This window comes from Ursus maritimus, unplaced genomic scaffold (genome assembly GCF_017311325.1).
Source record: "Ursus maritimus isolate PB19 unplaced genomic scaffold, ASM1731132v1 scaffold_7, whole genome shotgun sequence".
NCBI classification, from domain to species: Eukaryota; Metazoa; Chordata; class Mammalia; order Carnivora; family Ursidae; genus Ursus; species Ursus maritimus.
In genome coordinates, this window is record NW_024426885.1 from 39,256,502 (window position 1) to 39,283,949 (window position 27,448).

Below are 27,448 nucleotides of genomic sequence, written 5' to 3' on the forward strand. Positions count from 1 at the left end.
ACACTCACACACAAAGTAAAAATTCCACCACTGAAAACATTTACAATGTGGAAGAAATGAAAGTCCTGCCTCCCCCCACCCCCCCCCCAAGCCTACCACCCAGAGGTGACCCTGTGACTTTGCCTGGTCATGCTGATTCATACCTCATTTAACTCGGATGGAAGCTGGAGCACAGCATCCTGGGCACAGCCATCTCCCAGAAGCTTTGTGCCCACGAGTTTGTCTTAGAATCGTGTGCAATCTTGCCTCACCTGCCCTTCTGCTCTGGTCAGGGAGGGAAGGAGAGCAGGTTGGAGGGTGAGGCTCTGAGGCCACTCAGCCAGGCTGGGATGGGGCCAGTCAGGGGAGGGTAAGGCGGCTGGCTGGTGGAGTGCTCGTTCAACACGGGGGCAGAGCCCGAGGAGGAGCCTCAGTCCTTGGGGCTGAAGTTACTGCCCTGACTGCAGGTGGGAAATAATGCAATTTTATTTCTTAGCAGAAAAAGTTATGGCAGTGAAAGTAGGAATCATTGTTCATGGAGGAAGAAATCGCCTGATTCATGATAGAATGCTTAGATAAGGGACACCTGGGTGACTCGGTCAGTTAAACATCTGCCCTCGGCTCAGGTCATGATCACAGGGGCCTAGGATTGAGCCCGGCATCGGGCTCCCTGCTCAGTGGGGAGCCTGCTTCTCCCTCTCCCTCTGCCTGTTGCTTCCCCTGCTTGTGCTGTCAAATAAATAAATACAATCTTAAAAAAAAAAAAGAATGCTTAGACAAATGTTTTAATCACACAGGAAGAGGATCAACATAAAATGTTAAGTTAAAAAATAGATACATAATTGGGTACATACAATGTGATCACGAATGAGTGAAATCAATTTCTCTATATATCTATCTCTTAATGAATAATCAGACATAAATCAAAGAAACTCAAACTGAAATATACCAAAATGTTATCAAATTGATGCTTTATCCTCACCTGTATTTTTCCATTTTACTGTAATGAAAATGGTATTTGTCTTGGAGTAAAATGTTTATATGAAAGCAGAAGGCTACACCTATAATAACTGAAACTGGTCTTTGGGAAAGAGGGACTAAATCGAGGGTTACTGAAGACGTGTGAAAACTGGCACCAGACCCCAGGAGGAAAGTTCTTTAGCCTCAGGTTCTCAGTGAGGATGATTAAATATTTGCAGTCTTAAGTGCTGGTAATCTCTGAATGAAATCTGGTAAGTGAAGCTTGGGCTGAAAATGAAAATTACATCCCCCATCTCCTCACATGCGAGAGAGAACTTGTGCAAGTAGCTTCATTGCCTCCCAGATGCCTTTGAAGTCCTGCGGTGCGGGGGCTTTGAGGCCACCTGGAGGGATGGAGAGGGTGGCTGCCAGGTGCAGGGAAGCCACAGGGAGCAGGGTGGCCCCCTCCCTGGGGAGTGTGTGCTCCGAGCCAGCGGTGGCCTGTGGAAGCCTGAAAGCTCTTCTCTTTCCCCAGGGCACCCAGAGTCTTCTGTGAAGGAATCCATCTTTCTCCTCTTTCTCCTCCAAGGTGTGATGCCTTCTTACCATGACGTCACACTTAACGTCATCAGATCAATATCTGCATTTCTCTATAGCTAAGCACGGTGCTACAGTTGGGCGCCTCGGGCTGAAAGCACAAGGAGCATCACGTTGACGTAGCTGATTTTTACAGTGACCATAACTAAAATCCTTCCTTAACTCTGCAGGGCTGCGTTTTCACCCAGACGGATAAGGATGACCCTTCTGTCCTGTGCTCTTCTGGGCTCTGTCCAGAAGGGCTCATTGGACTGGAGAATGCAAAGAAGGCAGATAATTTTCTTGTTCTAATGAATAACTGATGATTTGACTTTAAGTGCTTGTCTATGAACATTTGAAATGTTATTGCCCTGGGAGCAAGAAATCAGCCTGTAGAAATAGCCAGTTTTCCAAATACCGACATACACTTTTGGTTCAGATTTTCAAGGGCCGCTTTTTTCCCTGCCTGTTCCCCTTTCCGCCCAATCTTTAATTTCACCCATTCCTAGCTCTTTACTTACTATAGACTGGAATCTCAGATGCTTCTGGCAAACTCTGTGTTATTAGTACGGGATGGCGCTTTGTTATTAGATTGCATTTTATTATTTCCTTCAGCTCAATGTGTACCTGATTGATATTGGAGGGCTCTCCCTGTGGGTTGAGATTGAAAGATGCTGCAAAGGATGTTTTATTATTTTTGTGGGGCCTGCTTCCTTGCAGCCAGGTGAGAGACACTGTGGTGGGCAGGCTGCAGGACAGGCTGGTATCACCTGGGATTGCTAGAGCCCAGCGTGCATGGCCTGGAATGGCTGCTTTTGTTTGCTGCACGGAGGGGCCAGAGGCAGCTGCTGTTCTGTTGACTTCAGATGACTGTTTGGACGAGGAGATCAGTAGGCATTCAGGACGGCTATCCTGGCCTCTTCACACAGCGGGTCTAGTTTACCATCACCTCCTAGGGAAATAGATAGGATTTTCTTTGGCCAGTTTTCTATACAATGCATGTCATAGAAGACATGGCTTCTGCTAGAGGTCAAGTCTCAAAGTACACAGGCACGTCAACTGTCAACTAGCCTTTAACAGAGTATGGATGGATCGCACAAGCTTTTATTTCTGAACAGAGTGCGGGATGCGCGGTGCCAGCCTGCCAGGCGGGAAGCTCTCCAGGGCCGAGAGATCCCTAGAGCCTCACTGATAATGGCACGGCCGGCCGGCGTATGGACTCTTATTGTCTTAGCGAGCCTAGGTAGAATAGTCAAATGAAACAGAAACTGTTTTGGAGGCAAACCCTGATAAAACACACATTGCTAAAATGTGAAAAGAAAAAGAAAGAAAAAGAAAACCCGAAACCTCTTACCCCTAAATTCCTATGATATCATTTGAAATCTAGGGCTAAAACTTCATTTTTCTTTCTGTCCCTCCTCTGTTTCCAGTGTTCTGGAAAGAAGTCCAGAGCATCAAGCATTTAACTGTGTGTGGCTTAGGACGTGCTCATGCACGTAACACAGCACAGGGTTTTGAGTAAGAATTTAAGACGCGGAAAAAAACCCAGCTTGAGACTGGGCATCACCCACTTGAAATCGAGCACGCTTCCGAGAATGCAAAGGGCTGGTTGGGAGCAGCGCTGAAGGACTTACCAAACTCCAAGTCTTTGATGTTACAGTGGAAGACGATCTCTTCATTCACCATGAGCTCTACCACATTCCAGTCTTCTATCTTCTCCAGGATGACCTTGTGTCCATCTCTGGTCAACGCAGCTGCAAAAGATGGAGAGGGTGTGGGTAACACGGGGACAGGCTCTAGACTAACCTGATGGGCAGATGTCCTCATGGATGGCGGCAGCTGGCTTGTTCTCCAGTTGCTCCTTGCTGTGCACTGGGGGTACCTTCCTGGTGCTGCCCCAGCTGTGCCCTCGCCTTTGCCGGGAAGTACAGCCGGGGACCTGAGCAATTCAGGTTTTGGTTACAATTTACCCCAGACCCATAGGATGTGTGAAAAATATGAGATGTCTCCAGGAAGAGTTTTTGAACTTTTCTTATAGAGATGATAATGTTGGAAGGGATGTGGGGAATCAGGTGACTTCTTTTCCTGCGGGAGGGAAATATGAATTGGTCACCTTTCTGGAGGTAATTTGGCAGTATATGCCAAAAGCCTCAAAAGCCTCAAGAAAATTTAGAATTACAAAAATTCAGAATTTAGAATTACAAAATGAACTAAACACTGGCCTGGGAAGTTACATTTATAAGAAATGTATTTATTGTATAAATGTATAAATTACATTTATAAGAAATAAATTACATTTATAAGAAAGCTTCCTCAGGAGAAAATAAGGAATTCAGGCAGACTTTTGTAACAAGATGTTCCTTTCTGCAGTATTACAATAGGAAATGCTTTGAATAACATACTGTCCTAATCAGAAGAGGCTGGTCAAGCAAATGATGGTAGGTCCATATGATGAGGTTTTATTCAAACATTTCAAAAGATGTTTATGAATTTTTTTAATAGCAAGAAAAATATTTGTAACATAAGCAAACAATCAGGGTACATATATAATATTTATGAAAATACATCTTCAATACTAAGAAAAATATGTATATGTAATAGGAAAAGAAAAAGAAATAATCAGTGGGTATACCTCTGTGGTAATAGTATGTGAAACCTCTTTCTCTTTATTCTTTCAGCATTTTCCAGAGTTTCTATAATAATAAGAAACAAAATGCTTTAAAAAAAAAACAAACCTAATGAGCTAAACTTTGGAGGCTGCTTTTTGGTTATCAGTTCCTTAGAGTACAGCCACGGAAAAGTTGTTAGATCTATCCTCCGTTGTGGAAATCCAAAAACCTATGCATTTAGGAGAAATGACGTGCATTGACCATCATGGAGTCTGTGTTCTCTAACGCTGCTCTCCCCAGTTTCCTTAATATGTTCACCTGTTACATTGGTGGCAGAGTCCATGCGCTAAACCACCATCTCTGGTCATACGTTGGTGAGAATTTTGGTTAGGATGGGAAGAGGAATCAGAGGAAGGGCACGTTTATTTATTTATTTTTAAAGTCTTAGAATTGCAATCAGTTTTATGTGCAGAAAAGCAGACAGTTATGTCAGTTAATTGCATTTAATTACAGAGACAATTGCTGTTTCAAAATGTTGGCGTGTCCACTTCTTCATCTTTCAATCAGTTCAAGAACATCCAGCCCCAACTGTGAACATTTTAATTGCGTGATTTTAATTTCACTTCTGGAAAGCAACTTCAGAGAGTAACTCAGTGAGGATCTCCATTAACAAGATAGCGCTCTTCAGGCACCCAGTGGTGGCCCTAATTGACCCGGCATCAGCTAACGCCGCTCTCTACGGAACACCCGCGTCTTTTTCTGCAGCATATTTATGTTATTGTATCCTATTTAAGTGTCCTGTCTTAAACATCTTTGGAGGAAGGCACTCAGCTTGGACCAATGACTATTTCAATGAAGTGGTCCATGCAGTTGGGGATGGCCAGTGGATCTGGGGATCAGACGCTCTCCCAGCAACACCCATTCAGGAGTGGGGACGTGGACCCAGAGAGGGAAATCTGCGAGTGAGTGGGTAAGAGGCAACTTGGCCTCCAGGACCTTGGCTTTGCATTGTCAGAAGATGTTCCTGGGAAATGGACTTCAGTATGATGGGAAGAAATCAGGAACAAACCAGCTTCTCCATTCCCACCTCGTCTCTGGAGACAAGCTGTTGCCTCTACCCGACTCACACACAGCACCCACTCCCTAAGGCCTGGGGGTCCTGGCGAGGAGGAGGCACGGGTTCTGTATGCGTGCTCACTGTGACTGCAGTCTAAGTCAGGGGGAGCCCCTGAGAACCCCGCTGCGGTGCTTTCCTTTCGCGCAGGGCAGGGCCCCGTCTGACTGAGTCTCCTGGAGCATCTGGCTCTGGGCTCTGTTTTATGAGAAGAGCCGCACTCTTTCACGGCAAAGTGCATCTAAGAAACAGGATTCGATGCACCAAATGACCTACCCTCGGGAAGTCAGTGGTGCCAAATAATGAGAGTCTGCCTCATACCTGAGCCAAGGAGCCCAACAGGAAGAAATCCTCTTAAGAGAATATATCACCCTTCACTTCACCTCTGTACGGTTCGCGAAGCATGGGCTCTCGGGGCCTTTAAGGGCTCATGTCTCCCTCGCCAACCATAGTCCGCATCCCTCCAACCCCACCAGGTGCCCGGTGTTAAAACAGCTTGTTAAATAAGCGAGCTCGGTGTAATGGCGCTGGGCACCTCCAATGACTCTTTTGGACACTGAGTGACCTAAGTCTGCTTCTTATTAAAGCGATGAGCCACCTCGGAGTCCACATCGTAGATTCACTCTCAGGACGCCTGTCCCCTTCTCATCAATCCGGGATGTGCTGAGCCCAGCTACAGGGTGGTCAGTGCAGGCTTAAGGGATCAAACTTGGAGAGGTACCAGAATTCCTGCGGCTCATCCAAATGCCACCTCTCTACATGGAGGACCCATTTTTTCCTATGAGCTGCTATGGGGTTGTCTATTCAAAGAAAGGTCAGATAAATATACTCCACGCAACAAAGTCTTTCCAAAGGCAGTGGCTAAACTCCAGCATAAATCAACCAGAAGCTGTAAGGCCACCCGCAGAAAGCCTGCCTCTTTGAAGTGGCACCTCATTCTTCAAGGGGGATCCGGGGAAAATGAAGGGACACGGAAAAGCCTCCCTCTTCTCAGCGCTGGTGGAATTGTGCACCATCTGGGATTTAAACAGAGCTAGTTAGGAAGTCCCGGCAAACAGACAGGCCTCTCCCCCTCCTCTGCTCGGCACAGTTGCAGGGCTGAGGACCATTACCGTGTGCAGCTAATGCGGGGCTGGGGTGGGAGAACGGCACAGAGAGCATCTTGGCTAACTAAGGGCATATCCTATCTTTATGGGTCCATTCCAATTCCTTTCCCTTCCTTTTAGCAGGTCATTCGGCAGACTTCATTCGGGGCAGCAGACAAGGAGCAACCATGGCCAGGGAATTACTTTGGACTTGTTGTTAAGCATTAGTTCAAGTTCATCAATACTGAGGCCATAGGAGAAATATTTTTGCTGAACTGTTGTAATTTGTGGGTCATAAGGAATGAACAAAAATTTTCAGATTCTGTAAGGCACAGTAAGTTCAGGAAAGATCAGGCATATTTCCAAAGCCAGCAGGGCTACGGGACATGATAAAGGGCTATGATTTTCCAAGAAACATACGGAATTCAGATGCAGATTTTACAGAGGAGGACGTACAAATGCACCACTCTGTGCGTGGTGCGATGTTCAGTAGTGACCCTAAAGTGGTGGATGGAGTTGGGGGGACAGAGACGGGGCAGCAGACCCGTCCTGCTTTGCTTTTGCTAGCACCCGGGCATTTGTCACGGGCCCTCAGTAAATGCTGGCTGCTGGCATTATATGAATTATCATTCAGGGGCACACAAACTAACTTTAAAAATCAACCACCTGCTGGTTGTATCCAGTGCTCTTCTCCTTCAGCCATAAAAAGTCTCCCCTCGATCTTCTCAAGATACTCCTTCCCCTCCCCTACTGTGGGAAGAGCTGCTTGTGCTCTTGGCCTCATCCCTCCCAGCTTTCTACCTCCTGCAGACGGAGGCTTCAGCCCACCTTTGCTTGACCCTGTGCTCTCAGACGTGGGGACCCACCAGCACGTTCAGTGGCTCACTCAGTTCTCCTACCCCTCTTAGCCGATCGACACCCTGACTTACCCCCCTTTCTTCTTTAAAATACTTTTTGGGGCGCCTGGGTGGCTCAGTTGGTTAAGCGTGTGCCTTCGGCTCAGGTCATGATCCCGGCGTCCAGGGATCGCGTTCGGCATTGGGCTCCCTGCTCAGCAAGGAGTCTGTTTCTCCCTTTGCCACTCCACCCTCACCCCTCTGCTCATGGTCGCTCGCTCTCTAGCAAAAATAAATAAATAAAATCTTAAATAAAATAAAATAAAATAAAACAAAACAAAATCCTTTTGCTGGTTAAAAAGAAACCCAAATTATTTTAAACTCTAAAATTTTATCAGAGTATAAACGTCATGTAGGCCCAAGGTTTTTTTAAAAACCTTGAAATTACAGGACAAAAGTTTTTAAATCACCCATACTGGTTCCTCTCCCCTTCTCTTTGTCATTTCAATGGAAATGGGATCACAGCATAAGTGGAATTCAGGAACACACCCTATTCGCTTACCGCTGTGGCTGTGTCATGGTGTCGCTGTGTCGCGGTGACCCAGCCCCACGAATACACACGGGTCTGTGGCACTGCACTTCATGGGATGGACGGACTACAGTTTTATTCGAGCCAGTCCTTTCTCTGGTTGTTCTCAATTCCTCCCTATCAGCAAGAACATGGCAGGAAACATTCCTGGGCACGCCTCTGTGTACATGTGTGAGCAACGGAATAGCCGGGTTCTGCAGTACACGGTTAAATTTTAAGACACCGTCAAGTTGCCCTCTGAAGTTTCTGTGCCATTTTACCTTCTCATCCCGTCTTTGAGAACACTTTTTTCTATGTCCTTCATCAACCACGAATTCATCTTGTTCTAGAAATGACTCCTACTTCACAGTTTGGGGCCCATTAGCCATTTTCTGCCTGAAATCCTCATCTCACTGGCCTCCTTTGCCCCTGGGTTCTCTCCTACCTCTGAGGGGCCACTGCCAAGGTCCTGCTGTCTGCTAGTTCTGTCTTTGTTTGCTTTCTCCCCAAGTCTCACCTCCTGTGGATCCAGTGTTCAGCTCCATTCAGTTTTATTTTAACTCATGTTTCACGACCCTTAACATATACCTGCCACGGGGGCGCCTGGGTGGCTCATTCAGTTAAGTGTCTGACTCCGTTTCAGCTCAGGTCATGATCTCAGGGTCCTGAGATCGAGCCCCACAACAAGCTCCACACTCAGCGGTGAAATAAATAAATAAATAAATAAATAAAATATTTAAAAAATAAAGATATACCTGGCACAGTCCACTGGGACAGAGCAGAAAACAGAAGAGACAAGAACACCTGCTCCCCTGAAACACACATCCTGGGGGAAGAGAAGGATAATGAGGTAAACAGGAGAAGTGTATGTTTCGCCTAGAAAGAGATGAATTCATGAAGTATGAGGGCATAGAAAAAGACTGTGCTCAAATTTATGAGCACTGGGGAGAAAGAAGACAGGAAGGAAGGGAGGTAGGGAAGAGGGAGGCAGAGGGAGGTGTTGACATTTTCGATGGGGATGTTCAAGGAGCGCCCGTGGATGAAGGTGGTTTTTGAGAAACACCCAGGGGCCGTGAGAGGGTAAAGAGTGAGGACTAGCAGGCATCTGGAGAAAGAGCATTCCAGGTGGAACAGCTGCCAAACCCCAAGGCCAAAGTGCACCAGGGGTTCACAGGCCAGTGAGGAGGCCAGTGTGGCTGCAGAAGAGAGAGTAAGGGGAGGGAGTGGGTAGTGGTGGGGGAAATGAGGTCGGGGAGGACACTAGGAGCCTGGTAGGCCACTGTAAGCCTTTGGCTTCTCCCTTGAGTGAGCTGGGAGCCACCAGGATGTTCTTGGAGGCACAGGTCATGCTCTGACTCAAGCTTAGAGGCATCAGCTGGCTTTGGTGCTCAGGACAGACTGCAGGGGACAAGGGTGGTCACAGGGAGCTCAGGAAAGAGGCCAGGGCACTGGTCCAGGCAGGAGATGATGGTGCCCGTGATGAGTGTGAGGCAAAGAGAGGACAGAAAGATGCCTGTGACACGAACAGACGTTTCTCCAAAGAAGATACATACATACAAACGGCTAACAGACACTGAAAAATGCCCCGCATCACTCACCATCGAGGAAATACAAATCAAAACCACAACGAGATACCATCTCATACCGATCAGAATGCCTAAAATTAACAACTCAGAAAACAACAGATGTTGGCGAGGATGCGGAGAAAGGGGAACCCTCTTACACTGTTGGTGGGAATGCAAACTGGTGCAGCCACTCTGGAAAAGAGGATGGAGGTTCCTCGAAAAGTTAAAAATAGAGCTACCCTATAATTCAGCAATTGCGCTACTGGGTATTTACCCCAAAATACAAATGCAGTGATCTGAAGGGACACCTGCACCCCAATGTTCATAGCAGCAATGGCCACAATAGCCAAACTATGGAAAGAGCCTAGATATCCGTTGCAGATGAATAGATAAAGAAGATGTGGTGTATATATATACAATGGAATATTACTCAGCCATCAGAAAGAACGAAATCTTGCCATTTGCAACAACGTGGATGGAGCTAGAGGGTATTATGCTGAACGAAGTAAGTCAGTCAGGAAAGACAAGTACCATATGATTTCACTCATATGTGGAATTTAAAAAGCAAAACAGATGAACGTAGGAGAAAGGAAGGAAAAGCAAAATAAGATGAAAACAGAGAGGAAGGCAAACCACAAGACTCTTAATTCTAGGAAACAAACAGAGGGCTGTTGGAGGGGACGTGGGTGGGGGATGGGGTAACTGTGTGATCAGCATCAAGGAGGACACGTGATGTAATGAGCCCTGGGTGTTATATGCAACTGATGAATCACTAAATTCTATCCCTGAAACTAATAATACATTATATGTTAACTAAATCGAATTTAAATTAAAAATTAAAAAAAAAAAAGAAAGATGCCTGCAAGCATTTTGGCTTGAGTAACTGAAAGACTGGAGTGTGTGCACTAAGATGGGGAGAAGGCAGGAGCGGCTGGGGTGGGCTGGGTATTAAGAGGCCAGTTTAGAGACTTCGGACATATTAGTCTGAGATGCTTACTGACCCTCCCAATGACAATGAGAGGTCCTCATTGGAGAGAGAAGTTTGGGAGCCATTAGCAGATAGATGTCATTTACAGTCACAACTACTGGGGACACCTGGGTGGCTCGGTTGGTTGAGTGTCTGCCTTCGGCTCCATTCATGGCCCCAGGGTCCTGGCACCCTCTCCCACGGGCTCCCTGCTCAGTGGGGAGCCTGGTTCTCCCTCTCCCGCTCCTCCTGATTGTGCTCTCTCTCTCTATTAAATAAATAAATAAATATAATCTTTTAAAAAAATAAAGTCACAACTACTTCTGACCCCAAGCAGTCTTTAGTAATCAGGTAGTCAGTCCTTTTTGTCTTTCTCTGAACTTCAGAATTTAATTTCTAATCTCTTCATATTTCTTAATAATCTGTCTTCTCTCACTTCCCCTCCCCAAATCTCTTCTTTCAGAATTGGCCTCTGAAGGTACATCCTTAATCTCATCATTCTTTAGCTCAAGAAATGTTGCTGGCTCCCTGTTGTCCAGGGTGAAACAGGCTTGACTCTCTCTTTGCATAAGTCCTCTAGCCTGACCCAGCAGCTTGCCGCTTCCCCAGCACGCCCCAAGCTGCTCCCTCCTCCCCCTCCTAGTAACCCCCCCATAATAAGAATGCTTGTTGAGCGTTTACTATGTGCAGGAATGGTATTCATGGCTCTGTGTGCGTTTTCCCATTGGAATCTCGCATCAGTGAGGTAGGGATCTGCTCCCATTTTACCAACAACTAAACTGAGGTTCGGAAAGGTAAAATAACTTGATCTTGACTTTGGCCATACAGCTACTAAATGGTGGAGACAAATTCAAAAGGAGATTGGTTGGACTTCAGAGTCCTTGTACTTGATCTCTGCTCTGCCAGCAGTGCCAAGAATGCAAGTAGGAGACAAGTGACCAGAGGTGACCGTTGAATCAATGGGATTTGTGTACAAACTATATGGAAAGCCCCCCCACAGCCTCAATACTTGTAAATTGTACGTTATAACAAATGCTTATTTATGCGTTCTCCTTTAATATAATTCTTGGTATGTAAATGATCTAATTGAACTCTATAGAGTCGTGCTGATTATGGCAGCAGCAAGAAACATAATTAAAAAGGGTCTGCAGACAGCTGCAAAACGGTGGAGTGGGCACTCCGAACTCCCATTCCTCCACAGAGAAGTTAAAAAAACCACCAGAAAACTGAGAACCCACTTCGTCAGAACTCTGCAAAATAGTCAAAGTTGGCAAAAGAGTAAAATGCTGAGTCAAGACAAAGGCAACTTGAAAGTGGTAAGAGAGCCTTGCAGCCTCTTAACTTGCCCTTGTCCCACCTCCTCCCCGGCTTGCTGGTAGCCTGGCAGGTGGCAGCCCCTGCCCCCCCGTGTGGGCCCTGGTTCCTGTGTCTTGTTTGCAGATTCCCGTGTTTGTCTGTGCCGGCCTGTCCGGGGGCTAGCTCAGGGACTGGCACAAGGCCCTTGTCTCTGGTTCACCTAATGTGGACCGCACACAGGGCGGAAAAGCCGAGGGCAGCGTGAGGGCCAATGAACAATGCATAGCTGTCTGGGCTACAGCGAACCTCAACAACCCCGAGAGAGAAAGCTGGCGAGAAGGTTTCATTGGGACATTAGAGCATTTTAAAGCACTGAGGATTCAGTCCTGGGCTCTCCTCTCATTCTGTATGTTGTCCCCAAATCCGTAACTCAGACCTTCCTATCTCTAGCTCAGACTTTTTCTCTGAACTCCAGAACTGCAGAGCTAACTCAGTATGTCCATCGACGTATGGCTGAAAATGAGCATGGTCCTCCAATCGTGGTCCCTCTGTGGTGTCCTTGGTTTTAGTGTCAAGCACTGCCACCCATCAGCCCGTCACTCAAGCCAGACACTGACTGGATCTGGAGGATGTCCTCCTGACCCTCGCCTCCCATCTCTATCCTCCAAGGAAGTACCGTTCCTCTTACTTTAATGTACCCCCTCTTATGGCCATCCAGGTCCGAACTACTCTCGTCTCTCCCCTGGACCACCCCGAAGTCTCTTGACTTGTCTCTTTGCTTCCATTCTTGGCCCCCCTCTGATCTGCTCTCCGCACAGCAGCCATGGTTTCAGCCTCCTGCCTGAAGCTTTCATACGGCTGTGCAGATCTGTCCCTGTCTACCTCTCCAGCCTCATCCTCCCAACTGTTCAACAAATACATCCTTGGTCCATGCTTCAGCCTCTGCCGCTCCTCTGTCTGGCATGCTCTTTCTTCTCTTTACCTGGTGGTTTTCTCCTTACTCTTTAAAGCTCAACTCAAGTAAAATTCTAGCGACTAAACCTTTCCAGATCTCGCCCTCTCCCCTCCAGTTATGGCCAGTGGCAGGTCCCACTATGCTTGTGTTCCTCTGTTGGAGGTCCGGGCACAACTCTCAACTAGTCATCAACAATGAGAAGGCCACTTTAAGGGCATCTATCTTTGTTCACCAGGGTGTCCCCGGTACCTGGAAGAGTGTCCAACACACATTAGGTGCTCAGGAAAGGGTTGTTGCATGATCGAAGCTGAAGGTATAGACTCTCCACCATTCTCCAGCCATATGACCTTGGAAAAGTCACTTAATGTTCTTGATCTTCAGTGTCCCAATGTGTAAAGCAGGGTGTGTAATCCCTCCTATCCAAACAACTTGTGTGAACTTGGTGTGGGTCCCGGGAAGGAAGGAGGTACAGGCAGAGGGCACGGCCCGTTCTGGTGTTCAGAGGCTGGGGTGCACCTGGACACATGCATTTGGGTGGCCTGGGGCGCTCGGCTGCCCACCTTGCAGGCCCTCTAGGCGGAAGGTGCGGTACTCCACAGACAGGCCGACGGCACTGTACGGCCCGTAGCGAATGATGACCACCGCGTCCCTCGGCATGGCCGGCCGCTAACACTGGCCAAAGCGCAACACACACTGCTAGGCAACTGCTCTGCAGGCCCTTGCGAGTGGGTGTGGCCACGCGGCTTGGGCGGGGGCATGGCCGGTAGGGGTGGGACCAGAGGATCCTCCCCCAAGTCCGGTGCTAGGTTCCTGCGTGGGGGCGACCAGAGGATCCTCCCCCAAGTCCGGTGCTGGGTGCCTGCATGGGGGCCCGGGATGAGGAATGTCCCTTTCTGGATATCTGCACCGCCACCTCCGGGGTGCAAGAAGGGTGTGGTGGTCGTCAGAGGCGACCTGCTTTCTCACCCTCACAGCCAGGTAAACGGGGTATTTCCGCCCGGTGTGGCAAGTGTTAATGAAAAACAACAACAATAGCCAACATTTATAGCCGGTTACAGAAAGTATGTGTCATGTGACATGCTAAGCACTTTCCGTATATTATCTCATTTACCCATTTTACCATCCTTATGAAGTAGGCTGTATCTTCTACTTTGTATTTACAAAACTGAGGCTCAGAAGGGCCAAACAACCTTCCCAGGCAAGCCAGGGGTGTATAGAAGGGACTGGAAACCCTTGTAAGATGCCTGTCTGTAGGCTTCTTTTTATGTATCTTGCCTGGGATTTGTTGAGATTCTTGAAACTGAATTTAAGTCCTTCATCTGTTTTTGGAAAAATGTGAGTCATTATCTCCTCTCATATTGCTTCTGGTTCCGTTTTCTCGCCTTTCAGGGACTTCAGTTAAATACATGCTATACTTTCTGACCGCTTCTGTGTTTTCTCTCTTTTCATTCTTCTTTTCGATTATGTGTATATATGTCTGCACACCTTCATTTTTACCTGTCATCCAGTTTGCTAATTTTCTCTGTAGCCATGTCTTAACTGCTGTTAAAATCAAAATGGTTGTTTTTTTTCAGTTATTTTTTTAATTCTAGAATTTTAGTTTGATCCTTTTTCAAATCTGCTGTGCCACCTTCTGTAGTTTTCAGTTTCTTGCCAAGTTTTTTAGGTTTGAGATTATCTTCTTGATCATTGTAAAGATACTTTGTAATAGTCTGTGCTTGAGAATTCCACTATCTGGAGACCCCGCGTGTCTGTTTCTGTTGTTATTTCTCCTGGAGTCTGCTTATTTTGTGTAGAGTTCTTGGTTTAATTTAATTGTGTACTGGACATTGTATTACAAATGTTATTTGTAGGAACAATTTGAGGCCAAGGGTGGTGTTATCTTCCTCTACAGAGAAAGTTCCTGGTAACACCAGCAACCCAGGATCATCTTAATTCAATTTCAGGGTTTGAGATTATCTGAGCCATCCAGATGGCTTGAAACCTGGCTGCAGGCCATGTGGAGGTTGGTTTGTTTGTATTTTATCTTCATTCTTGCCCCAAAGAGGGTGGTAGCTTGCCAGGATTCCCCCGGGGTAGTGCTGGACTCCAATTTTTGTATGCCTAACTCTGCAAAGACTCAAAAATTGCATCTCATTTTCTAGGTTGCCCGTTCAAGATCACTAAATAGCCCCAGAGTAAAAGCATATCCAGTACTTTGCTTTCTTACTCTCATCCTCTCCCTGCTCTTGATCTAGTGAGCTCTTTTGTGATTTAAGAAGATTTAAAAAAATATATATGCCAGGGGTGCTGGGGTGGCTCGGTCAGTTGAGCAGCTGCCTTTTGGTTTCGGCTCAGGTCATGATCTCAGGGTCGTGGGACTGAGCTCCATGTTGGGCTCCACGCTCAGCAGGGAGTCTGCTTGAGAGTCTGTCCTTCCCTCTCCATCTGCCTCTTCCCCTGCTCCCTCTTTCTCTCTCAAATAAATAAATAAATCTTTTAAAAAATATACATATATGCCAGATTTTTAAAGATGTCTTCTATAGGAAGCTTTGTCTGAATTAACTAGTCTACCATTATCAGAGACAGAAGATTTCCTGTTGAGAGTTTTGCCGGAGTTGCATTGAATCTAGAGATCAATTTGGGAAAAATTAACATCTTTCTAAGGCATTCATATGCATTATCTTGAAATACCTCTCCCTTATTTAGATCTTCTTCAGTGTCTTTCAATACATTAATATATGTATTATAATTATAATTATCTGTGTATAGATCTTCATGTCTTTTGTTAGATTTATTGCTAGGTTCTATTATAAATCAAGTATTGTGTGTTGTGATTTTATTGTTTGTTGCTGGTGTGTGAAATAAAATTGACATTTTAATATTGATTTTATATAAACAACCTTGATCTTTTTAATTGATTTGTTAATTTATTTACAGATGCTTTTGGATTTTCTAAATGGACAATCATACTGTCTGCAAACAATGATAGCTTTTTTCTTTTATTAAGCCTGTCTTTCTTTTTCTTATTTTATTGCACAAGTTAGAACCTCTAGTGCAATGATGAATAGAAATGGAAATAGTGCATATCTTCTCTTTATTCTACATTTCCCTATTTAGGATGATGTATATTGTATGTTTTACGTAGGTGTTCTATGTCAAGCTAATTTCTTTTCTAGTTCCTTTTACAATGAGTTTTTTAAAAAATTATGAATGACTGTCGAATTTTACTGAATGCATTTTAATGATCTATTAGAGCGATCCTTTATTTTTATTCTTTCAGCTGTTCGTGAGTAAATAACTTTTAGCGATTTTCTTTTTTTAAAGTTTTTATTTTTAATTTCAGTTGCTTAACATACAATGTCATATTCGTTTCAGGTGTACAATATAGTGATTCAACACTTGCGTACATCACTAGTGCTCATCATCTAATATTAAACTACCTTGCACTCTTGGATAAACCTGACTTGGTCATGGGTGTCTTATCTCTTTTATACACTGTTAGAATGTGTTTTCTACTGTTTCATTTAGGATTTCTAGATATTTATGTATGAGGAAAATGGACCTTTAGTTTTTCATTATTGGATGTCCAAGTCTGGTTTGGATATTAAAGTTATACTACCTTCAAAGAATAATAAATAAAGGAGTATATACAAAGAGGGAATATCCCCTTATTGACTTTATATACAATTGAAATGACCACTTCTTTGAAAGTTTGCTAAGACATGTCTACAAAATTTTACATCCCTCCCTACTTTCTTTTCTAAGTGGGAAGATTTTAAGCTACTGTTTCAGTTCATTTACGATTTATAAGACTGTCCAGAAAGTTATTTTTTCATTAGTTTTAGTAAGTTATATTCTAAGAATTTTTATCTCAGTTTTCAAATTTACTGGCGTAAAGTAGTTGACATATTTTCTGGTTATCATTGTAATGTCTACCGTAGCTGTATCAACCTTTTATTCCTTATATTATTTATTTCTGAATTTCTCTTTTTTTATTGGTTTTACCAGAGACTCGTCTATTTTGTTCTTTTCAAAGAACCAACTTAAAAAAATATTTATCACATCATATTTTAATTATGAATTTATCAGTATCCCATTAGATTGGGGGCTTCTTGAAAGCCAGCGACTGTTGCATTCATTTTGCCTTGAAGTAGGTAACAAATTACTTGCTAAATGAATAACGAACAATATTTCTATTTAAATTGTGTGTATTTATCCATAATTTCTAAGTGTTAAATCTCCAAATATTCTATAAGCTGATTTAAAATACTCAAATTCAAAGGAGAAACTTACACCCAAGCTTTGTTTTAGCCTGTGCTAAATCATTTTTTAAAATTTGTAGCTTTGAGGCATTTTATCATAAAAACTTGGCACTCATATACCTAAACTAACGAGAAAAATTCATCACACACTTACTTCATTTTTTAGCTTGACCTCCTCGTAAATCTTGAGCGTCATTGATTTGGGCTGCTCTAAAAGGAGATCCTTCCTTGTCTGGGTGATTTAAAAGCATAATTCATCAGTGAACATCTCCTATTTTTCCTTTATTAGTAGTAGGGCTTAGGCTTAGTATTTTTTTAATGTTTTAAAAAAGATTTTATTTATCTATTTGACAGAGAGAGAGAGAGAGATCACAAGTAGGCAGAGTGGCAGGCAGAGGGAGAAGCAGGCTCCCTGCTGAGCAGAGAACCCAATGCGGGGCTCCGTCCCAGGACGCTGGGATCATGACCTGAGCTGAAGGCAGATGCTTAATCGACTAAGCCACCCAGGTGCCCCTAGCCTATGCCTAGTATTAATGCTGCTTCTCATTTTGTCATTTTGAGTTCAAACACATGTCTATAGGTGTGGGTAGATTTTGAAAAACTTGTTTTACTTGAGGCTGCACATGTTTCATGGCTTGCCAGACATAATGGTCTGCGAATTGTGCCGCAGCAGTGGTCGGTCCAATGGTTACCACTGTACTCGCCCTGACTCTGGCGTGGCTTCCCAGCCTCCACCGAGTGCGTGGTCTAAGCACCCATTTCTCCTTTATTTAGTGTCTCTGTTATTTTTTGTTTTCTCCTTCATGGATAGTTGTCTTACCGTTGTTACTTTCTTTGAGTTTACTGTTCTTTCTACTTTCCTTGAGTTTACTGTCTGACGCTTTTTCTTATTTTGAGGTTGCACTTAGCTCATCAATTTTCAGTCTTCTTTTCTGATGTAAGTATTTTAAGGTAAAAATTTTCCTCAAAGCATCAGTTTTGCTGTATCCCGGAGGCTTACCTTGATATAAGGTATCTTTATTATCATTCTGATCGAAGTATTTCTAAATTTCCATTATTATTTCTTCTTTGACCCAAGGATTTTAGAATAACATTTTTCTTTGATTCTGGAATATTCCTAATGATTTTCTCTTTGAATAGTGCTTTCCTCTATTCTCTCTAATCTCTTCTTCCTGAACTTCTACATGTATCTTCCCTGTATTTTTATTTCTTTATAATGTTAAACATATTGGTTTTACAGCTTCTCTCTGATTCATCTATTCTCTCCGGTCTTTGTGTTATTGATTCTCTTGTTTGTTTTATCTGCTGCTTTCCCTCCTGTGCTCCTGTGAGCCATTTCTTATGCTGTTTGTCTTTTCTGACTGTGTGCTCATCTTTAATAGAATGTTTTCTCTCTCTGGGTGTTTGGTGTTTCCAGGGTTTTTGGAAAGTGGTGGTTTTGTATTTGATTCTGCTGAGGCCCTTTGGATCTTACTCACCCAGGAAATTTGAAAAAATGATTGGCTTAGAATTCCTGCTTTACAAATAAGTTGTATAAACTCAGACTCCACGTCTGCATATGGCACAAATTTATGAATTTGTTCCTTAATGCTCCCCTGGGCTGATGGGATGCGTTTTTCTACTTTTTTTTTTTTTTTTTAAAGATTGGGACACCTCTACAAGGTTCTGGTTTTGTGCAGAGAGTTTAGTCCCATCCCCCACCTTGCATGGGCTGAGGTCATGTTCTCTCAGCTTGCAGGGGTGGTAAATCCTGCTGTCAGCCCCGGAGTTTGTGTCTGGTCTGACGCACCTTTGGCTCCTGCTCACTGCTCTGTTTCGGACATTCTTCTTTTTTCTGTATCGTGAAGATTTATTTTCTTTCTTTTGAACTTGATTATATATTTAAGAGAACTTTCTCTTTGTGCCTATGTTTTTATAGGTGGAGGGGACCCTTCTGCATCCCTTCAGTCTCCCATTTTGCTGTTCCTTAATATAAGGAATAGAGATCAAGGACAGAACCCTCGGGTCCAGTGACATATGAGGGACAGAAATAGGAAGTGAAATCCCACAAGGAGATGGAAGAAACAGTAGGAATAGAACAAGGAGGGAGCTGGTCTTTAGGAAACAGGAAGAGCAGCTTTGAGAAAGGTCCTCTTATGGGATGTGAGGCCAGCTTTTCCCAGGGATGGCATATCATTAATCCTGCAGACTCAAGAGGCCTCTTTGGAGGGAAAACTCAGAGAAATATAAAAGGAGGGAGATTGGCTGAATTTATAAAGGGAACGCAAGGTACTGGTTCTCCCCCGACTACCAAGGAGAACTGCTTAGGATTAATTTGGGAACTTTTGGTTGTTCATGTGGAAGGGACTCTTCTCTACATTTTTAGCTAAATGTGCCACCATGCACCCCACAGGACCTCCAGAGGCAACAAGGAGGGCGTTGAATTATTTTGTATGTTGGGGGCTGGCTCACCTGTTTGTACCCTTCTCTCTCTATTGTCTTCATCTTGTTACTTTAGGGCCACGTGTGATATACTTGATACAGACTAGCAAACCCACATTACTTGGATCTTGTTCCTTCCTAACCCCACCATTCCTCCTGGAATATTCTTAGCCATTACCTTTTTTGGATAATGCCTCTTCTGCATCCCAATGACACAAATTCATATACTTTAAGGTTCCTTTTAGGCTCTGATTGGAAAGCATTTGGGCTTCCATTTGGAGGAACCTCAGTTCTGGTTCTGTGGATTTTTGTAGCAGTAGAGGGAGTCTTGCAGCTTGGAATATATCTTTGGTCTGTGCAGAGTGAAGAAACTCGGTGCAGGGACCTGAGTCTGCAGTAGGAGGCTTTGACATTACTTTCCAAGTTTTCAAACAAGGACCATCCATGTCAGCTCACCACAACCCTGGAAGTGGGTGGTGCTGATATCAACATCCTTATTTTACAGATGAAGAAATAGGGCTAGAGAGGTGAAGTGACGTCCCCAAAGTTAGAGGTAGAACTCTAACTAGGATTTATTGTCCAGCCGTCGTGTTTCTGAGCCTGGTGCTTTTCCCTCCACTCCATTCTGTCTATGCATGTTTGCACAAGCTTACGTGGAGACACCCATCTCTACACCCAGGTTTCTGCCAACCTGATCACCAGCAGCCCGTGAAGACTCTGTGCCCCTCACCCTCTCCCCGTGCCACACACTGGGAGAGACAGAGTTCCTCCCTTTCTCTCCTGGCCCCTGTATCTTTCAGACATCCACCACTGCTGCTGGCCGACCTCAGACAATGCCAAAGGAATCGTTGACCCAGTTCACAGAACTTATAACAAAATTTGTATACCATTTCTGTTTAGAAACAATGGCTAACACCATCTTTCTTGGCATTACTTTTTATTGAATACGGACTTGCGGTCTTTAAATATTTTGAATATAGTGCTTTCAATATACAGTTCTTTAGTCATACATATGTTTCTTTAAAGCACAAAACTTAAAGTTGAAAGGCTATAAATACACATGTATATATTGCCATAAATCTAGAACAATTTTATAAAAATAGAACTCAAATGTCAACTTTATATATTTTGGCAACTTAGCAGTATTGTAAGGTGGCCACAAGCATGTTTATTATGCATCACTGCCCCAAAGTGACTGTCTCCAGGTTTCAGTTTCCATCTCTTTGGGAACACTTGGAATAGTCTCCATTACCAGGATCTCCCCGAGATGCCCATGGCCATGGCTCAGCATTGCCTTTGCATAAAGGGTCAGTGCATCCACCTGTTCTTAGAGGGGGAAGACCAGCTTCCAGATTCTTCCTCAGAAAGAGGAGGTGTCCCTCCTACCAAATGTCCACAGTCCTACACTTCTTGACGCCCTCACAGTGTATGGTTGATATCTGAATATACAGAGTCATTTTCCTTTCCCTATGCTCAGAGAATGATACATGTGAGTTTGGTTCTTTCAAATCAGTGTAAAAAGTTTGAAACAAATTCACCTAACCAGTGGCCGCTGGGGTAACATCGTCCTGACAGTGGACGCCAGGGTCCTCACCTGCTTGTGCAAGGCCCTTTACACATGTGCTCTACAATCCTCACAGCCTTGCAAGGTTGGGACATTCTTGTCCCCATTTGATGGTAGAATTGATTCTTTTGGCGTTTAAGTCTCTTGGTGAAGGTCAATGGGGTTCGTGACCCCCAAATCAGAGCTCTCTGCCTGCCCAGAAATCCATGGAAGGAAACCAGAAGAGAACGCAGATCTGTACTGTGGTCATTTGGTGAGAACAGACAAGTGGCTTTGGGTCAAATTACAGTAGGTGGACAGCAGTTCCCCAGATAGTCCCAGGACTCTTGGGGCTGCGGCTTCCCAAGGGGAGCAGGAAGGTGGATGTCTGTGGAAGGAGTATGGACCTACAGACCCATGACTTTGAAGGGCAGTGGCAGAATCTCCCAGGTCACCCAACAGAAACCCTCGATTGAAAACCAGGGCTCAAGGAATTTACTGCTTGGGGCTGTTTGTGTTTTCAAATAGCTGAGCAAAGGTCATAACGCCAGCCACCCCCATCTCAGCCCTGCCTTCAATAGAGGTCAAAGCGCAGGAAGCTTGCACAGTGGCCCAAAGGGACTCGTGCAGGGTCCCTGGGCCAGAGCCCAGTGGGAATGGGGCGAGGGGGCTTTTTCAGGAATCCCCTGCAGGTTGCACAGCAGAACACAGTGGTGACAGAGTCTCTGGACAGAGACAGGCTGTCTCAGCTCTTTGCAGTTTTGATTTTCTGGTTGCTTTCCCACTCCCTTGCCTTTTTAGATGTATCATAAAAATATTCCCCAAATGGGAAGTGCCTCTCATATCTCCTTGATGATCACAGCCTCTCAGGACAAACTTCACTTTGGCTCTGTACACGGTCTGCCCCTCCGTCAGGGCTGACTCGGACATAGCCGTTCCCTCCTCCTGGCCCTCCTGGCCCTCCTGGCCCTCCTCCCCACCAGCTGTCTCCTCAAACCTGCTCCCCCCGACCCCCCAGGCCGGGGAGAGCCCTGCTTTGTGCTCCTCCACAGGGGGTTTAGTTAGAATCCCTAGATGACATCCTCCACATAAAGGAGCCCAGCTCTCCGTAGGTGTCCTGCTTGGGCCTCTGAGATCATTTTCTGAAATTAATGTCATAGTGATTTTTCTTAAAAACCTCTCTTAAGAATGAATAAAATAAAACAAATAAACAACGACAGAAAATCCCCCAAAGCAACCCTCTTTCTTCTCCTCTAGAATGCAGATCACCTATAAGGATATGATTCCCGTGAGGGGGGACTGGGGAAGCAACCAGAAAATATGCGAGTGGCAGGATTCTTGGGAAGTGCACTGGTCCTCCCTCCATCCCTGCTGCTTGGCAGGCATCGTGCTGTTTACTCATCCTGGACTGGCGCTGATGCCCCTGGGGGAGGCAGAGCAGCACGACTCCATTGCAACGGCCCACGATTCTTTTGGCCCTTTCAGAAGAATAGGACCAGATTTTCGGAACTCAGTGGAAGGCTGCCCCTGGGAGATGGAAGGAGAAATGTGTTTTGGGGCCTGGGTCACTGTACTTTAAATTAACTCTGTGTGTGTGTGTGTGTGTGTGTGTGTGTGTGTGTGTGTGTGTGTGTATGTATGTATGTGTGTGTGTAGGGGACGAGTTGTTTGCAGCCCTGCGTGGCTTAGTGCGGGCCACCCTGAATGCTGTGATCACACTGCTTCGAATCTCAAAACGATGCCCCCTACTCCCCAAAAGAAAAGAGGTATTGACCTGGAGGTAGCCTCTTTCTTCGTGATTCATGTAGGTTCACTGCATGTAACAGGGTGACTCATTCTTTTGTTGGGCAAAACATCACCTGGACACACCAGGTCCCGCTAGAGAAGCAAACACCACCATTGAGCTTCTGAGGCCATGAAGGGAAGGTGGTGTAGAGTTGCCCACCTCACCAAGGCTGCCTCAGAGCCAGGCTGGTCTTACTTCCCAGAGGGCAGCTTGGCAAATAAGGACAATCCCTATGCCTACCTAGGGCCACTTTCTTCCTCACACTCCTGCTTTGCGTGATGCCTCCGCGTGGTCTCTGTGTTGGGCCCTGAGGACAGGGGAGCTACCGAAAGCTAGGGAGAGTGTTGGGAGCAGGGGTCTGGCAGGGTCTGGCGGCCGCAGAGTGATGGGGTTTGGGGAGGTGAAACCTAGTGGCAGGAGTCAAAGTTGGTGCCCCTGGATGGGCCTTGTTGCTTTTTCTTTTGTTGCTAGTGGCTTGCCCGCTGTAGACGGTGGCAGACTGCAGAGGTCCCTCATGTCAACGAGGCTTTCTTCCACTGCTTTCGCAAACTTGGTAGAAGAGGTTTCTTTGCAGCCATGAAAGCTGGAGATACAGAAAAGGATGCTCTCTGGCTGGGGGTTGTAGCAGGCCCCGTACCCGTCGGGCACCACAGGACCGTAGCAGCAAAACATCTCCATGGTCGTGGGCACCTGGAGAAGAGGACAGGTCAGAAGCTGCTGGTTCTGAAAAGTAACCTGTGAACTTGCTAGACTACAGGGCGTTTCAACAACCCTGAGGCCTCAACGGGGTATTTACTTCTCTATTTTCCACCTGGGCGTTTGACTGAATTAACCAAATGAACCAGTAGCGTCAGCATGGATGGCCGCAGCCAGAGTCAGAAAAGCAAACCCGTCTAACTGCACGATAGCAAAAGAAGAGGGTCCATCAGCCGCTCCCCGGTGGGAAATCCGCTCTACTTGTGGAGTCAGACTCCCCCAGAGTGACCCGTGCCGGGTCTCAGGCTGAGTCTCTCCTTCACCTGGGGGCTGTTGGAGGCACTGAGGCAATCAGGCTAATTTACTCAATGGCACCCTGGTGGCACCCCACGGTTAGATGGCTTCCCAGAGGGAGTAATTTATGAACAGAAGGAAATCTGGCCCCCGTCTTCTCCGTCGATTTCCCCCACACCCTTAATTACTGTCAGTATTGCCTGGCTGGGCTGATTTCCTCCCCACAGCCCGGCCATGCGCGATTACCCAGCATCGGGCATTTCGAAGATTGCCATCAACTGCAGTTTTAGTGATGCACCTAATACCTTTTGAGTTCGGAGCGCCGAGATTTTGTAATCAGGGTCACAAATCAGGAAAATGTGTCTCTGAAGGCATTCGAGCCATAAACGTTCATTTCCAGTGGGGAGAAAGAAAAAACACCAAACCACCACACCCCCAAATTCACTTTCTTAGCTGGTCTGAGGGGGAAAAAATAGGACACAGGTTTTGGGTAGTTGCAGGGTGGGGTTTGTTTTTAAACCCAGGGTTTCGGGTGCTGTGTCGTCGGGCCTTCAGAAATGACACCGGCCGTTTTAATGGGGCAGAACAAACCATTAGTCTTGCTAATAGAGTCACCTCATTGTCAGATAAATTTGCCGTGCAATAGCTGACGGCCCTAAAGCCGTTCCAAAGCACTTTTTGCCCATGGATGGTTTCCTGAAGAATTTATGTTGTTGTGTCCTGCCCTCGTTTACTCACGGCGGCGAGCTCACTGCCGTAATGTCAAAATCAAATTACTGAGCGGGCTTTTACCCTCAGACACAACTTTATCAGCCCCTCTCATTGCCCACATCCAGCCCTTAGCTGACGAGGTGGAGTTTGAGTGAACTGACGTTTGGGGGGTTCTTTTCTTTCCTAAACCCTCTTGAGTGGATTTCCTTCTGTCTTTGTCACACTCGTGCTCCAACAGAACGGGCTTAGGAGACGCTGGGCTGGCAGCCGATCGCCTGCCGTTGGTCGCAAAGCCCTTTACAATAATGACCTGTTTGGATGGCCCGGTCCGTGCCCGGCACCGGGCTAGGCTTTCTACCCAAATCGTCGCTTCTAGCTGAGCCAGGACTTCACTCTAGACCTGTTGGGCTTCGGAGCCTGTGGCCATCATGGTGGAACACCAGCCCGCAGGTAACAGATTGAAAGGCTACCTAGCATAACGGCTAGGGTGCCAGTTCCCATCCAATCCACCTCTGCGAAGGAGGCATCCGTGATTACACCCATTTAGATGCTGGGGAAACCAGCACTCTGAGCGTTTAGGTCATTTTGCCAAAGGGCGTGCAGCTTGTAAGAAGCACCACTGGGACTTGCCTGACTCCAGCCAGTGGGCTGTAGTCACTGGTTGATGCTAAGTGGCCTTTTAGAAAGCCCGCTGGTTACACAAAGCGGCCCCTTGGGTGACAGCTATACTGTACCTGGCTGGTTGAGAGGACGAACCGGTTGCTCATCAGGTATGTTTCATCTGTGAACATCTCGGGCAGCTCCTTGCACGTGTCCCGGGCCAGCTCCCGCAGCGCCAACAAGTGGTTGTCGATGGCCATCCCTGTTATGGCCTGGGGTAGTTGGGGACAAAGAACAGGAAATGAGACAGGGGCTCCCATGCCCTCCCCCCTTCTAGGCCACAGTGCTGATGGCCACTGCAAGGGCCCCGGCTTGTGCTTTCGCAGTGCTTGCTGCGGACGACGTGCGTGGGTGGCCGCCCAGGACTGACCACTCTACTACTCAGCCTGTGTTCCTCGGACCCTTTCTATGTGCACAGGGCGAAGCCAGAGCAGGCTGGGCTCTAAAGTGAGCATGCCTGAGTTAAAGGTCTATGAGTGTGAGTATCCCCTGCCTCTCAAGCCCAGCATGGTCATTGCTGACCCCTCTAAGTGGAAGGGGTGGGCTGGGGATCCCTAGTACTTTCTTAGGTAGGGGAGGAGTCTGGGGGGCAGGGATGGGTGCTGGGCCCTGTTGGGGCATGGGGAGGGGTGCCCCAGGCTATCACTGGGCAGAGTCTCACCACAAGCAACACTTTATCCTCCAGCAGGAGTTGAAGGAATGAGGGATAGAGGACATTAAAGTCTGTTCCTAAATCTTGGTTGCTATTTCATGGGCTCCGAATCAGTTCAAATAAACTGGATTTACAACCTAAGAAATCACTCTGAGACAGGAACTAGATATCTTAGCAGAGGCTCGGCTGATGTTTACAAGAGGAAAGCTTGTTGAATGAAGATAAATTTTTTTCTTTTTATCACAAGATACTTGAACTCTTATCAAAGGCTAAGATAAGAGCAGTGGGGACTCCAGGACGTCTCTGTAGGCAGAGCTCAGAGGTGGTATGGCTGGAAGAGGGGCGGTGGGGCCAGGTACCTGCTTCATCTCCTCCCCACTTGAGGCTGTGTGTCTAGGATGCACACTGGTTTTGCTTGGATTACATGTTCATTTGGGGCAATTCTGGGAGTGGTGGAGACTTGGGGGCCACCTCTGGCCTATAGGTAACCTGTGGGTCCACATCAGGGTAATTGGAAATCTTGGGAGGTTCCCCCTTATGTAAGACAGCCACTTAGCTGTTAAAGCCCCACGTAGGAGGAAACCTCCATCACAATGAACTTTGTTCAAGTTTACAAGGCACGTTTTGGGATTTGACAGCTGTTCTCTTTCAGTGGCGGGTGAATGCATAAAGATGATTCAGAGGCCCCAGTCTCTTCAGATGCACCTAATTATAGGCTGGAAAGACGTGTTATATAACCACAGCTCACTGTAGACGTGCCCGTGAGGACAGAGGGGAAGGACTCTGACTGAGCCCGTCTAGGAAGTGAGTGCGCTGCTAGCTTCTCTGGTTGGCTCCGTTTAATGGCTCACTTGTGGAGATCTATACAAGCAGGTGCTCTGTGCAGCAGCCCCCCCCCCCCCGCCCCGTCATCACCACCTCCCGCTCACTGTAGCAACAGGGGTGGATTTAACAGATCGTTTGGATTAAGGCCACGAGTAGTCATGAGTAAAATGATTCATCTGTTCAGTCTTTCATTCATTCAGGGAAACTTCCTTGAGCGCCCACTATGTGCCCAGCGTGCTGGGTGCTGGGGCTGTGCGTGCTATGAAGGAAAAGCCTAAGGTGCTGTGAGAATCTTTGCCAGAGTGTCTGGACCATGCTTGCTCCTTCACTGGGCTGTCCCTTCTCCACTACCGAGACCAAACACAGCTGCCAGAGACCTGGAGCTGCCCTTGCTTCTTTCCCCTGGCCCCGACCCCACACAGCCAACCAGGCACCGGATTCACCACAAACCATTTTTATAGCTGTCCCCTTCCCACCCCCACCTCTTTTATTTAGCTGTTCTCATCAACTTAATATAATTAACACAGCTGAACCCTAGGGCAATGCTTTAGAGGATATTTTTCTAAATCTTTCATAAACAGTTATTACCAAAGTTATATATTTATATAGCTTAAAACCCCAAAGAAGCTAAAGACGTCTGTCACTTTGCCAGGTCTGATTCCCACTCCACAGAGGCAACCAATTCAGCTGTTTAATTGTCTTAGTTCTAAAGAACAGTCTTAGACTGCGTTCACTACATTTTTCAGCTCTATCTATATCTTCTTGCTATAGAAGACGAAACTTTGGCCCTTTCATACTCCTGCTCCCCAAATAGTCTTCCATTTTCCCATCCTCTCATTAGAGGTAGGTTTAACTCCTCATGGTTTCATCAGTATTCAGTGTTGACATGATTATAATTATGCAAATATTCACATCTGAGTCTCAGGTTGTATTATGATTAGATTTCCTTTCTTATTCATCTTTTGTTTTCCTTGGAATTGACGATTTCTAAATGATTAAATTATGATTTTCCCGACTTGCTTAGCTTTCTATGTATCTATAACTAATTGATTCCTAAACTCTCAGCAGAAGGGTAAGCCTCTTCTTAATACAGTCTACAATCAGAT

The 27,448-nt window shown here is 45.9% G+C and overlaps 2 protein-coding genes and 1 pseudogene across 2 annotated transcripts in view; all 3 read right to left on the reverse strand.

Moving 5' to 3' along the window:
• Window positions 1-2,402: 2,402 nt before the first annotated feature.
• CUNH10orf53 (chromosome unknown C10orf53 homolog) lies at window positions 2,403-13,167 on the reverse strand. The gene is made up of 3 exons (XM_008696174.1): window positions 13,071-13,167; window positions 3,150-3,269; window positions 2,403-2,467 (listed from the first exon to the last, which is right to left on the reverse strand). Exons 1-3 carry the CDS (start codon window positions 13,165-13,167, stop codon window positions 2,403-2,405), a joined length of 282 nt encoding a protein of 93 aa, XP_008694396.1.
• Window positions 13,168-16,909: 3,742 nt separating this feature from the next.
• LOC103667903 lies at window positions 16,910-17,452 on the reverse strand (annotated as a pseudogene).
• A 5,472-nt stretch (window positions 17,453-22,924) lies between these two features.
• CHAT (choline O-acetyltransferase) overlaps window positions 22,925-27,448 on the reverse strand; it is a 43,590-nt gene continuing 39,066 nt past the window's right edge. Inside the window, exons 13-14 of the mRNA XM_040623771.1 lie at window positions 24,940-25,077; window positions 22,925-23,194 (exon numbers count right to left, since the gene is read on the reverse strand). Of these exons, the coding sequence (XP_040479705.1) occupies window positions 22,925-23,194; window positions 24,940-25,077 (408 nt within the window). The remainder of the gene's footprint in view (window positions 23,195-24,939; window positions 25,078-27,448) is intronic.